At 50.8% G+C, this 13839-nt stretch overlaps 1 protein-coding gene across 4 annotated transcripts in view; it reads right to left on the bottom strand.

Annotated features, from left to right (window-relative positions):
• Positions 1-9579, bottom strand: part of MKX (mohawk homeobox) — a 48776-nt gene extending 39197 nt beyond the window's left edge. For 2 of the 4 annotated variants that reach the window (XM_085564830.1, XM_021543037.4), the window contains exons 1-3: positions 9319-9450; positions 8842-9088; positions 6588-6747 (exon numbers count right to left, since the gene is read on the bottom strand). In XM_085564830.1, coding sequence (XP_085420956.1) covers positions 6588-6747; positions 8842-9023 — 342 coding nt within the window. In that variant the 5' untranslated portion in view covers positions 9024-9088; positions 9319-9450. Of the gene's footprint in view, positions 1-6587; positions 6748-8841; positions 9149-9318 lie in introns of those variants that run through there. The other 2 variants (XM_021543034.4, XM_021543035.3) reach the window with 2 other exon arrangements.
• Between the last annotated feature and the right edge of the window lie 4260 nt (positions 9580-13839).

The raw sequence follows: 13839 nt of genomic DNA, 5'->3' as shown, positions 1-13839 counted from the left end.
TGGTGCTTTATGCCTGTCACTTTGATTTTACTTAAAATCATGCTAACATGAAACAGGGTTTCACTGAAAACACAGTGAGCACTGGATCAGTGCTCACATGGCAAAGACGTAACTTTACAATCCATGTCGTTTACTATGACAGGTTAGAAAACCAAAACTGTAGCTGGCAAAGTAATTTTCATTTTCTTCTAAGGTTACTTGCTTGTAATCATTGTATTTACACAGTAATTTTTACAGTAAATGAGATAGGGTGGGCTGGGATCCACGCACTTTCTAATGCTGTTAGCAAAGTCACTCCAGACTGCTCAGCTAAGCAACAGTCACTTGCTGCATGACAGTGTAATTCTGAAATCAAGTATTTAACAGTAGAGATGCATCAATCCAGGATCCCAATCAACAGGATTGCAGTTACTGTAGCGTTTTACCAAACTGTCAGCTTTCCAACCTCTCACAAGAAAGATTTCATTATGCTTCATTTTATTACATATTGAAATTTTTCCTCAGTGAAGTGCCATTTACAGAAAAGACAGGGTAGTATTAGTGTGATTCATACATAAAAGCAATTATATTTAGCAGGAGTGATTGCTGCATGGTACTCTTGGTTTATTTTTGGCTCATTCTTCCCATGCCATTGCTTTGCTTTCTGTATATCAATATGAAAAGATGATTCATATTTTAAGTCTTCTGCTATGAGAGAAAGGAATAGTAGTATTTGATCATTATTTCATAATGAGATAAATATATTGCACCTTGTCTTCCTGCTCTTCATGGAGCAGATTATTTAAGTGCCATTACACAACACATACAAGACAATCAGGGGATCAGGCCCAGCCAGTAAAGATTTGTGAAAGGCAAGTTCTGCTTGACCAACCTGATCTTCATCTATGACAGTATGAGCCACTTAGTAGCTGAGTGAAAGGCTATGGATGTGTCTACATGGACATCAGTAAAACCTGTGACACCATTTCCCACAGCATCTCCTGGCGAAACTGGCTGTCCATGGCTTGGATGGGTAGGCAAAAAACAGTTTGGGTGGCCTGGCCCAGTGAGTGTTGGTGAATGGAGCTACATCCACCTGGTCACCAGTGGCATTCCCCAGGGCTTGGTATTGAGAGCCAGTTACATTTCATAGCTTTATCACTAATCTGGAGAGATACCAAATTGTGTGGGAGTGTTGATTTGCTGGAGGCAGGAAGACTCCACAAGGGATCTGGACACGCTGGATCCATGGGCCAAGGCCAGTGGTATGAGGTTCAACAAGGCCAAATGCCTGCCCCTGGGTCACAACAACCCCTGCATGCAGTGCTCCAGGCTGGGGGAAGTGCATGGAAAGATGCCTGCTGGAAAAGGATCCAAGGGTGCTGGCTGACATCACCTGAACATGAGCTACTGAGTGACCAAGGAAGCCGATGGCATCCTGGCCTGGATCAGCAATAGTGTGCTGTCAGAGACTGAAATCCTTTGCCATATGGTCTGATTTGCAACTTAATTCAGGCAGAGGCATTCCTAATAATTTTAAGATCCGGACCATAACATGTGGCCAGCAAGACCAGGGCAGTGATTGTACCCTTGTGCTTAGCACTGGTGAGGCTGCAACCTGAGTGCTGGGTCCAGTTCTGGGCCCCTCAATTCAGGAAGGACACTGAGGTGCTGGATAGACTCCAGGGAATGACAACAGAGTTGGGAAAATGTCTGGAGCACAAGTCTGATGAAGAGCAGCTGAGGGAGCTAGGGGGGGTTAGCCTGGAGAAAAGGAAGCTTAGGGAAGATTTTATTGCTCTTTACAACTACCTGAAAGGAGGTTGTAGGTGGGGGTCAGTCTGTTCTCACAAGTGACAAGAGATAGGACAAGAGGAAATGGCCTCAAATTGAATCAGGGGAGGTTTAGATTAGATATCAGGAAAAAAATATTTACAAAAAGGATTGCCAGGCATTGGAACAGGCTACCCAGTGAAAGTTACCATGGTTGAGGCACTGTCCTTGGAGGTATTTAAAAGAAATGTAGACCAGGTGCTTACTGACATGGATTAGCAGTGGACTTGCCAGTGCTGGGTTAATGGTTGGACTCAATGATGATAAAGGTCTTTTCCAACCTAAATGACTCCATCCTTCTGAAAGAACCTCAAGTCAGCTTTTAGAAGAGAAACCTTTAACTAAAGCATGAAGCAGCAAATTCACTCTGGAAACTCTTATCCCAAATGCAATTAAAACAAGGCCCATTAAAGCCTTGGAAGAAAGTGAAGTTAGTCAAATCCATTTGAGAGATTTTTAGGCTTAATCTATGATGTGGTAAGCTCTAACTGCTTTCCAGTTTTTGGGCACTGGTGCATGTTGCTGGAAAATCCTGATTTCTAAGGCATCATGAGAGTCAACACCTCTCTCACTCTTCAGTCTTGGACAAGCTCCAGGTGAACTGGAACAGGCTGCCTGGCCACAGGCTGTACCACTCAGCACGCTCACCCCGACCTCCAGCCACCACCAGTCTCCTTCAAAGACAACAACAGTTTTAGCACTCATTTGAGCCAGCCCCAAACGTTACATTGTCTATCCATGTGGTCTTTAAAAACCTGACTGTCCACTGCTGTAGGTCCCACTCAAGAGTGCCGGTTTGCACCACACTTACCTAAACTGTTACAAAAAGAAACAACCAAAGCAGCCAAAAACATCCAACCTTTCCCATGGTCCCAAGCTGTGATATGGTGATCTCCAAAAATAATTAAAAAAAAAAAAAAATTTAGATATAAGCAAGTGGGAAAATCTTTGTCACATAAACCTCCCAAGAAGTAAGTATCTTGAAAAAACACGTGATGAAACTCACTTTTCTTGTAAAGTAACAATCCTGTAGTTCTTTGAGAAGTAAAAAGACAAAACCCAAAGGGAACGATAATAGATGTGCTTTCCAGCATTCATTTTTTTACAGCAGTTCAGTTGTTCTCTAAGAGCATCAGGTACTTATATCAGCATCATGAAATACTGACCCTCTGGCTTTACTTCTGAAGACACATCTTCAATTTTATTGTAATTTGTTCTGCTTCAGTGCTTAACAGCAGCCAAACTTTCAGAAAAGGAACAGACATCAAATGATTCTCCTCCTCCAGTAATCCAGATATGCCTTTATAAATCTGAATATTATTAAATCCATAGCAGCACATGACTGATATACAAATCTTTCTATTGAAAAACCTTCTTTCCAACAAAACACACATTCATATTTCTTTCTGGAAGGAATATACTGCCATTTTTCTTTTTTATTTCACAAGAACATCTAAACCAAAATTTAAAATAAAATAAATCAAACACTGTGGTAATAATACAAATGAAAATGTAGCATATTAATAGGACAAGTTATTGGATTCTGAATTGGAATCTAATTGGAGTAAATTATAAAATGCCTTCTCAAACTATATTGCTTTTTTAGTTTCCTGCTTTGGCAGTTGTGGAAGTAGAAAACTTTGGACTGTTGGACTGAAATCTGCAATAACATTTGCCTTGAGGACTCCCAAAGACCTTGTTGGCCTGCACAGGAGTAAGTCAGCCCAGAATTTGCCCCAGGTTTTGCTACTACTACTTAGGAAACAAGATGATTTATGATTCCTGCAAAATCCTACCTCCTTGAAAGAGCCTGATTTTGATTCAGCACTGCAGTCTGACATGCATCTGGAATAGTCCCCTCACTGTCCCACTGCACCCAAGAACAGTGGGGTAGGCCAAAGTATTAGTAAAGTAGAACAAATTAATTTAAAATCAGCTAACTGAGTGATAGAAAAACTAATGAAAATAAAGTTGTGGAAGATTTGACATGCATATACAAAAGTTATTAGTCATTAGCATGTCATTAGTTTGTCCTAATAACAAAAGTAAAAAAACAGGGCTGGATGTTCGCCTCTTTGTCTCACAGAAGAATTGGTTTTATCTATGCCATGGTCCTGAAAAAAAGGTCCTTTGGATATATGGTACATACTGGAATAAGGTTCATTAAATGAAGGAAAAGCACAGGGAGGAGAGTTACATCTGTATGATCAATATTACTGTGACCACCCTTGTCTTCCAGGCAGCTGCTGAAGACCTTTTCCAAGGTCACCAGTCAGGTGAAAAACAAAAAGACATCCCAACCATTAATTCCCTAAATGGGATTTTGTCAGAAATTTGGAAACTGAAAGGGTTATTTAACAGTATTTTTTGCCTTTCCTGTGGCTTGTGACAACAAGGTGTCAGCACATGAGGGATGCTGGGAAGAGGTAGCAGCTGTCAGCAGACAACAGCCTCCACAGGAGGGCAAAGCTGTGGGAGCAAATACCATGGGACAACACTGAGAAATGTAAAAAGCATAGGAAATACAAGACAAGTCAGCAAATGTTAAGGCATTTAACCCAGAGGAAACATCATACGCTGATTCCTGGTTCTCCAACGATGTCCACCAATATTGCTAGATCAGAAAAACAATTTATAGGCAACCCTGATTGATGCTTTTGCAAAGTGCTCCTCCTGGGACAGAAGCAAGGCTTTCCAATACACACCACAGCCCAGTCCCAAATCTGCTCTTGGTTATACCACTTGTCTGAACGAGCACAGCCTTCAGGAAAGATATTTCAGATGCACCCAGTGTGACTGAGACCACACCCTGGCATGCTCTCTCTCACTCTTACGAGAACAAAAATTTGGAACTGAATTACAGTCTTGTTCTTTTTGAGCATCCAAAAAGTAGGTGTAGGGTGTGTGCTGTTTAGCTCTTTGTGGCTCAGGAATTACTGCTGGTGCCAGACATATGTATTTACATCTCATACAGATGCTATCAAATTCTTGGATTAAAAGAGCATTGCACAAAAAAGATGAAAAAAACACCTGGGATTTCTCTTTGATGTTGTGCTTCTGTAAATGATGATAGATATGCCTGTTTGCACAGTTCTTTCTAATATTACCATTCATAGAATCAAAATCGGTCAAATTCAACTTCAGCGTAAACCCACTAGAGTCACAGGGGTCTAACAGAGCTAAATGCAGCCCTCCCTGATTCTTTCTAATTTTATTCTACAGTTTATGTAGATCATAAAACTCTGTGGAGAAGTGGCCATGGCTCACTTGATGCTTTTATAAAGGCTAACACTTCTTACCCCCATCAGGATTTATCAAAGCTGCCACGAGGGAAATCCTGCAAAAACCCACCAGTTCTTCTCCCTTCTCTGTTTATTCCGAGGCATTTTTAAAAGAACAGCAGAACTCCTGAAGATGTCATTAATGTGAAAGTGTCCCAGCACATATTCTGGATATATGTTTTAAATCTCATGTAAAAATACAGGGGTATTCTAAAGTCCAATAAAATACTCCTATTGAATTGTGCCATTGAAGGGATAATGTTTATGTAATCATAGTTTAAACCTTTCATGTATATTTTTTAAAAGCAAGAGAAGTTGTCTTAACTATATCTTCCAGTTATAACTGGCATTTTCTGAGACATTAATATTATTTTTGTCAAAGCTATAGTGTTTTTCCTAGTGCAATAGTTTCATAGTGAGGTACTGAAGTGTAAAAATTTCCCATTTTGCCATTACTAGAACTGAAGTTCATAGCACAGGTTTTTTTGAAGGGGCACTCAAAATAATAAAGCTGAATTACCACTTGTTTTTTTCTAATACTTTAGGTTACTTTGATCTCTTTGTGTCCTTTGCAAGGTGACACATAATGTGTTAGGCAGAGTGATGAGGACCCAATCCTGCAAACACATGGGTTTCATTTTACGCACCTAGCAGTAGCTTGCAGTAAGGAAATTAGATTATTCACAATGCATAAATCTTTGCAGCATCCAGACCTGAGATAGCATCACTCTGCAACTGATAGCATTTAACCACATATTTCAGTAGAGTACCAGATGGCAAAGAGAACAAAGAAGTGAGATTTATAAACATTCGCAGCAAAATTTATGCCTCTTACAGCAAGAAAACTGCCAGTCACTTCAGGGGAGAATTACCTGAGAACAAAACAATTATTCCCCATGTCTAACTATATTACAATGATAATTCCTGCAAAACTGTGTGTGCTGAGCCACTGCATAGTGTATGGCAACACTGACGTCTGTGCAACAGGTGATGACAATTATTATCAGAACAATAGAACAGTTTCCATCCTACCCCCTTTTCAAAAGGGAAGAGTAGCTCCCTGAAATTTCCCCAACAATTTCTATTCTGTGCTGAATTCTCCCATGACTGATATTTTTTATGTGAGAATTTTTAAAGACTAAGCAAAAATATTTTCATTGTATTTATGAATGAGATGAAAGGATGAGGGCACCTATTCCTAGGAGTGCATGCACACATTTTTACTGATTGTCTTTAGCACTTCTCCAGCTAAAATGTGGTAATTCTTGCTTGAGAGAGACAGTCCTGCTGGAATCGGGGTGCCCAGAGGATAGTGGAAGAAGGATGTGCACAGGACTCCTGGTCTTGCTGGCTGCACCAAAGCTCCCCAATACCCAGCACTGTCCTTTGCCCAGCTCGCAGAGGAGATTTGGCAGGTGCTGTCCCCATCCCTCCCGTCCATGAAAGGCCTCGGAGCGGCTGTTAGACGTGGGGGTCCGGGGTTCCCTTCCTTACCTGCACCAGGGTCATCTGGGAGCCGAGGGCCAGCAGAATCTTCTCCGTCTTGGTGGGGTATGGGTTGTCGCGGTGCTTGTAGAGCCATTGCTTGAGCGGCCGCGCCATGTCCTGCAGCGCCTGCCGCTTGTGCCGCACCTTCCCGCCGCTCTGCCGCGCCCTGCCGCGGAGAAGGGGCGCTGAGGACCGGGGCGGCGGGACACCTGCCCGCTCCCCGCCCGGCCCCGGGCCCTGCCCGCTCCCCGCCCGGCCCGGCGCTGCCCGCTCCCCGCCCGGCCCGGCGCTGCCCAGCGCGGGTGCGGCAGATGCGCCCCGTCCGAGGGGGGACCCAGCTCGGGAGTGCCCAGCCCCCGGCTGCGCCCTGCCCGGAGAAGCCGAGCCCGGTTCTCGAGGGGTGTTCGGGCACTTTCCACAGCCGCGACCCTCGGCCCGGAGGACTGCTCAAGGGAAGGTGATGCCACCAGCTCCCCGAACTCCCTGTGGAGGGTCTGGGCGAGCGGAGCTCGTGAACAGTGAATGGCCGCGGTAATGCTGCGGGCCCGGGCGGCGAACCCACGGGGATTTCAGCGGGGCCAGGGCTCCGCCGGTGCGAGTGTTCCGATGGTTTCGGTGCTCGGCACCTGACCGCAGTGTGGCCGGTCTGCCTACACAGAGGGGCTTTCCAGCGCCGCCAGGCCGCACCTCGCACGGCCGGCCGCGCTTCCCGCAGCTGCGGTGCGCGTTTCCCCGGGGTCAGCCCAACCTGATTCCCCCGCCCGGGTTTATTTCCCGCTGATACTCAAGAGATACCCGCGGCACCGAGCAGATCCTGGATAATTTCCCCCCTCGGAGCAGGCGGCGAGCGATGCTCCTGGAGGAGCGAGCATGCCGCTCCCAAAGCCGCTGGCAGCGACGCGAGGCAGCCCGCAAAGCCCCGCACCTACCGAGTAACAGCGTATGCCGGGGGAACGAAACCCGGGTTCCGATTTAAAAAAAAAAAAAAAGTCCCTTTGTAAATACTTTGTAAATAAAGGCCTACAATAAAAAGTGAGTGAACAGAATCGCAGGAATCCCAAGGAAAGGCCGGAGGCGGGCTGGGGCCGGCGGCAGCGCTGCGCGGGGCGGAGGGGCTCCGGTCGGCGTTGGGTGCTGTGCGCCGGCGGCGGCGGCAGGGGGCGCCCCGCGGCCGGGCTGGGCCGGGCCGCGCCGCTTCCTCCGCGGGGCTCCGCGGCAGCCGCGCTCCGCCGCGATCGCCGCAACGACACTGGGGGACACACACCTGCGGCCTCGCGGCCAGCGCCGCCCGCAACGTGCGAGCTGATGCAATCGCTAAAGTGGAAATCGGGCAGTACAAGCAGCTCCCCCGGACTCTTCGGTTTCGCAGCCGCCTGACTGTGCTCCTCGATCTTTACTTTGTAACGCTGACCCGAAATGTCTAGTCGGCGCACACCAGTTCAACCCTCCGAGCTACGGCTGTCAACGCGCCAGAGCTTGCTCGTCCTCCCATCACTTTCTATTTCACCTGTTCCAGCATTAAAAAAAACAAAAAAAAAAAACAAAACAAAACAAAAAAACCCTGACCCCAAAAAAACAGCAAAGCAAAACACCCCCCCCCCCCCAAAAAAAAAAAAAAAAAGACTGGCTTCGGGCGGCTTAGCGTCAGCTGCCGTTTTAGCAAACCCTATCCTAATATCACGTTATGCAGCCCCTGACTGGCATCGCGCTAGTCCGTTCTAAATCCCATCCCTGGGAACGCACTGACAACCCAGCTCCTTCCCGGGACCCCCCGGGGACGCTGGAACAAGTGCCGCGGCCGCGCGGTGCCCGCCCGCCTCAGCCCCGCTGCCACGGCACTGCCGGCGGGGATCGGCCGCGCCGCCGCCCCGTCCCCCCGGTCTCACACGTCCCGCCTGGCGCCTCCGTTTTGGAGCCTTTAATTAGACGAAGCGCCCGAACAAGCCCGTGGAGCCCCGGTGTTCCCGGTTTGTTTCTGTTCGGAGGCAGAGAGGGAGGTCAAGCACAGCAGGACAGGAGCGCTCTGTCTGGTACATTCCAGTCCAATCGGACGCCCCTGCATCACCTATTACCGGAATTTCCCACTGTAGCTGTGGAATGAGAATCCCATAAAATACGAACCCGGTGCCGCGGGCAAAGACCCAGTTAGAAACCTATCTCGCAACCCCAGATCGGCGACGCGGCGGCCGGGAGCGCCGGCAGCACAGGCAGGGCCGCCCCCGAAGCCGGTGCGCGGCGCGGAGACGAGCGCACGGCATACCCCGTCCGCCGGTTGCGCAGGCTGAGGCTCTCCTTGATGGACGGGCTGTCGGGGAGCAGCACCTCGGCGTGGTGCGGGCCCTCCACCACCCCCACGTAGGACCGGCCGCTCCGCTCCCGCTCCTTGGCGTCCTCCTCGAAAAGCACCTGGCCGCTGAGCTTGCTGAAGACGATGGTGTTCATGGTGGGGGGCTGGGGGCCGCCGTCGTGCTGGTCGCCGGCTCCGAGGTGCGGGGACTCGCTGTGCGCTGCGGGGAGGCGGCAGCGGTCACCGGGCAGCCGCGCCGAACCGCCGAGACCCGCCCGGCGCGACCGGCGGGGGGGCAGCGCGGAGGCACCGGGCGCCGCCTGCCCACCCACGGGGGGAGGCAGCCCGCCCCTCCCACGGCCCGGCCCGCTCTCACGGCCCCCCCACCCAACTCCGGTCCGCTCCCTCGGCCCGGCCCGCTCCCACGGCCCGGCCCGCTCCCACTCGCACCTCGCCGCCAGCCTTCGCCGCGCTCTTCGCTCTGTGTCGCAACAGTTCGTCGCGCGGGTTTTCTGTCGGCTTTGGTGTTTCTGTCTCGCTTGCTCTCTCTCTCACTCCTTTTTTTTCCCCCCTTTTCCCTTCCCTTTTCCTCCCTTCCCCTCCCCCGGAATGATTTTCCCCTTCCCCCTCCCCAAACGGGGAGGGAAACAAATTGTTTTTAACGACCACCAAATGCGCAGAGCCGGCGCCCGGAGGCACAGCCGCCGCGCAGCCACTCAGACTGTCGGGACTGCCGCTCCCCATCCCCGGGGGGCGTCACCGCTGGCCAGGGGACCCCGGCAGCCCCAGCCAGGGGACGGGCTCCGCCCGGGCAGAGCGGCGTCGAGGGGCGCTGCTTGGAGGGGCGGTAGGAGTCCGGCCAGGGGCATCTGAGGGTACGGCAGCGCACGGCTGGGCAGTTCACCGTCTGTATGGGAGAGCCTCCTGGGGAAGGCGGCTGAGGACACAGGCTGGTGTCACGCCACGCTGACCGCAGGAGAGACCCCCGTCGGGGGCGCGAGGCGTAGCCACAGCCCCGTGCCATTCATTAACACCGGTGTTTAATGATGCCATGCCAGGAACCGTCTCTTCTCTTGTGAGTCATGTGTCCCCCCTACAAGCCCAAGGGCTCTAAATTAACCTTCAATCCAAGCCGGGAGACAGCCCGCTGCCTTTAGCATCCTCGGCGCGGCCGGCGCGCTCCCGCAGAAACACGGTGCTCAGTTACCGGCGATGTCTACGGGCATCCCCGTTCCGCTCCCCCGGCCCCGCCGCTCCACACCCCCTGCACCCCCGCAGCCCTGCGGAGCAGCAGCCCGGCCCCGCCGGACTTAACGTTTTGGTTTTCTGTGTGCAGAAACGAAGAAGATGGCCACAGTCAATATTTACAAGGATGTAATTCAGACGTTGTTTGACCGCCGCGGGTGAACGGGAGCAGCCGTCTGCGCCTGCGGGCCCGGCGGGACGTGCGCGGCGCGGATCCCTCGTACGGGCACCGGCCGCGGCTCCACGCTCTCCACGGCACCTCTCTGTCCCCGTCCTTGTCCCCGCAAGCGTGGCCCCAAAGTACCTGAGTCTCATACCGCTACCACCTGTATCCCCCGCTCTCTACCATCAGCCGGGCCTCGCTCCCTCCCGTTTTCCTGGGCTGCAGAGACCCCGCGGAGGGTGCGCGGTTCTCCGCTGGCTTGGGCTGGAGCGGTGGGGACGGAGGGGACAATATGCTGCCGTCCGAGGACCCCCGCCCCGGGGCTCAGCCGCCGTGGGACCCTTGCTGGGGCTCACCCCATCCCCGCACCCCAGCCTCACGGGTGCGTGACGTCACGGCCGCGCTCGGTGACGTCACACAGCCACGGGCACTGGGGAAAGGGTTCCTGGAAGAGGGACAGCTTAGCCTCGGGATTCACCGACCCGATTGTAATTTCTCCGTTCGCTGATGGGAAGCAGGGAAGAGGCTGGGGAAGGGCAGTGCATTGGAGACACCCCAATGTCCAGGGAGAAAAATGACGGTGCCCAGAGTGGCAGGAAAAAACACAAACAACTTGCTGCCAGTCCCCTGCTGAGAAAACAGAAGGTCTAAAAATGTAAATAACCATGCGAGTCCACCTGTGCAGGCTGTGCATCCTGCACTTCCACAGAGTTTTGGGCAAAGCCCTGGTAAGGCTACTCCTCAGGATGGCTTGGCCAGAGCATTCAGGAACCACTGGAGGAGAAGCAAGCATAGGGGAGCAGTGTGGGACAAATGCCTCCTGTTAGACTGAGCTAACATGCTGATTAGGAGCTTCATGCAAAACATGCAGCTCTGATCATTGCTATGCCCAGATGAACTGTTTATGGCATGGGAAGCATTGTTAAAATTATGTCACAGCAAAAGGAGTCTTAGAAAGTGACAGGTTTGACCAAAATCAAGCTCCCATGGGAAGGCGATCTCAGTTGTTCGCAGTCTCAGACAATTGTTTGCTCTGTTGTCATCCCACTCCCCTCTCCAAACCCCTCTAGCACAGCAGGGGTGATCCTCTCTGCTAGGTCAGGTGCAGGTTCTGGTCCCCAGGGCCTGAGGGGAGGTGCAGAGGGGGCATGGCATGTTTCTGTGGGCCCTGCAGGCTGAGGCAGGCTCCGGAGAAGGGGCAATCCATGCACTGGCAGGGGACTGAGCAAGTGGCCTTGGAAGAGCCCTTCCTCTGCCTGGTGGAATGCAGGCTCATCCCTGTGGTGTCTCACAAGGATCTGGGAAGGCAAGAATATTCCTTCCCTGTGTCTAATGATGTTGGTGCTGTTTGGGTATGGCTTGGAGGGTCCTTGCACTTGCAGGGTATGTGGCTGTCCTGAAGGACATGCGTGGTCCCAGGAGTGGTGGAAATGTGCTAACCTGCCTGCCTGTCCAGAGCTGGGCAGGGCACGGACAGCCAGGGCAGCAGGTTGCTGAGGGCCTGGCACATCCCACACCCACACCCAGAATAAGTGACAGCAGCAAGAGCTGAGGGCAGAAATCACCATTTGGAAAGCAGTTCTGGAACAAAACAAAAGTGTGTGTGAGGCAGGCATTACCAAACGTGGTGAAGCAGTGGCAGGAGCAGCTGGCACTGCGGCGCCTCACGAGCCTCCAAAGCAGTGAGATCTCCCAAATCATCACATGTAAATCTCACACACGCCCTCCCCCTCCATATTTTATTACATAGATCACAGTTGGAAAGCTTAAATGAAAACAGTGTTTCTATTTCCAGAGCTTGTTTAACATCGTGAATGTGATACAAACTGTGGGCTTCATGTTTTTAATTAAGGTTACTTACCCTTCCATGCACGGAAAAAGAAGTCAATAGTTGCTGGCCGCATACCGCAGCCTGCAGCCGGCTCCCTTGAGGATGCAGCGCCGGCTGATGGGAGCACTGTGGCTCCCCTGCATCCCACAGTGGGACAGGAGCCCGGGGCACAGCAGGACTTCAGGCACCTGCCAGGCTGGAGCTGCAAAAAACTCCTTGCTGTTCTTTGCAACACCCCTCTATTGGCCCATGTTTGTGTGCCAGCTCCAGACAGCTGGTAGGCCAGGTTGGCATGCCAAGAAGGGGCAGCAAGGCACATTTCCAAGGGATATTGTGCAGAAAGAGCCTAAGAGCGGTGCTTTGGGTCTTAATGTGTCCCACTGGAGGACCCAGGAAAAATCAACTGTGCTGTCAAGCTGAGAAGAGAATTTGCTCCTGAGGTGCAAGTGATGGAGCTTCTCAGTGCCAGCGCTGCTCCAGCCCTTGGAGAGGCTGCAGCCCCAGCCCTGCTGCCTGGGGTGGCACCACTGGGGCTGGCTGTGAGCACTGCCCTGCCTGCTTCCTCCTTCTCCAGCCATGAGCAGGGGGAAGATCCAAAACCAATTCAGTAGGGTTCCATCTATGCTCCTAAATACAGTCCTTGTTTCCCGTGTCCATTTCCAGTAAAATGTTGCTTTTGTCTGTTTTTCTGGTTACTTTTTATATGCTATCAGCATTTCATAGATGTTGCATTCTCACAGCTCCTCCCTCCAGCTGCAGATTCATTCACAGTAAACATATATGTTTGAAATTCAAAGAATTTCCTCATGTTCCTGGCACTCCCTGTGCTGTGGCAGGTTGGGTGGCTAAATAACTATGGCCATGTATGTTGAAAGACGTGAAGTCCTATAGGTGAGAAATTGTTCAGGATTATGGCGAAGGGGGTGTTATCCAAAATACAAAATAGGTAAAGCAGCTGCAGAGACCTGTTGCCATCCCTCACAGCAGCTGGGTCACCACAGACCAAAGTCCTGAGGCACATACAGACAAGGATGAACGTGCTTAACCATGTTGGCTAGAAGGGGTTTGGTCTGCTTCTGCGAGGAGCCAGAGATGGCAGAGTAGCTTTAGAATGGGCTCTTTATGCTCAGTCTGGTACTCCCAGATCACTGGAATAAGATAACACTGGGATGAAATTAAATTTTTTTAATGATGAGTTTTGTTAAGCAGAGTCCTAAGAATGGAAGAACTGCCTCTTCTGAAGACTCTGCTGGACCAGTCCCTATAATAGCCACTGTCTTAGAGCAAGGAGGGTCTCAGTGCTCCATTCTTGATATCAGGGAGGTCATCATACTGGACATACAACATCTGACAGGGGAGAAAATTATGTTGGGCCACTAGAGAGTAGATAGGTTCTGAAGTTGCCACCTGATTTTTGAATGCAAAGACCTGTGGAGAAATGAGCTTTAGAAGATTTCTCAACAAGGCTGAAGGAGCACTTGAAAGAAAATATGTGTGCTTATTTCTTTTCTTTATGCATATTTGATTTGGATGAACTGGTCAGAAGGTTTGTTGGAATAGTGTATGCAGGAAGGAAGCACATCAATGTCATCTCTGACCATCCCTAGAGCAGCTTTAGTGCTGGTGCTGCAGCAGGTAATATTGTCAGATTGCAGGGCCAAATACTGTGGGGAGAACTTTCTTTCTGTGAGCAACAACAGCACAAAGGTGAACTGAGGATGTTGTCAAGAGG

The sequence above is a fragment of the Lonchura striata genome, chromosome 2, assembly GCF_050655825.1.
Source record: "Lonchura striata isolate lonStrDom1 chromosome 2, ASM5065582v1, whole genome shotgun sequence".
In the NCBI taxonomy this organism is placed as follows: domain Eukaryota; kingdom Metazoa; phylum Chordata; class Aves; order Passeriformes; family Estrildidae; genus Lonchura; species Lonchura striata.
The sequence above is the reverse complement of the archived record's forward strand: the minus strand, read 5'-3'. Positions and strand labels throughout refer to the sequence as shown.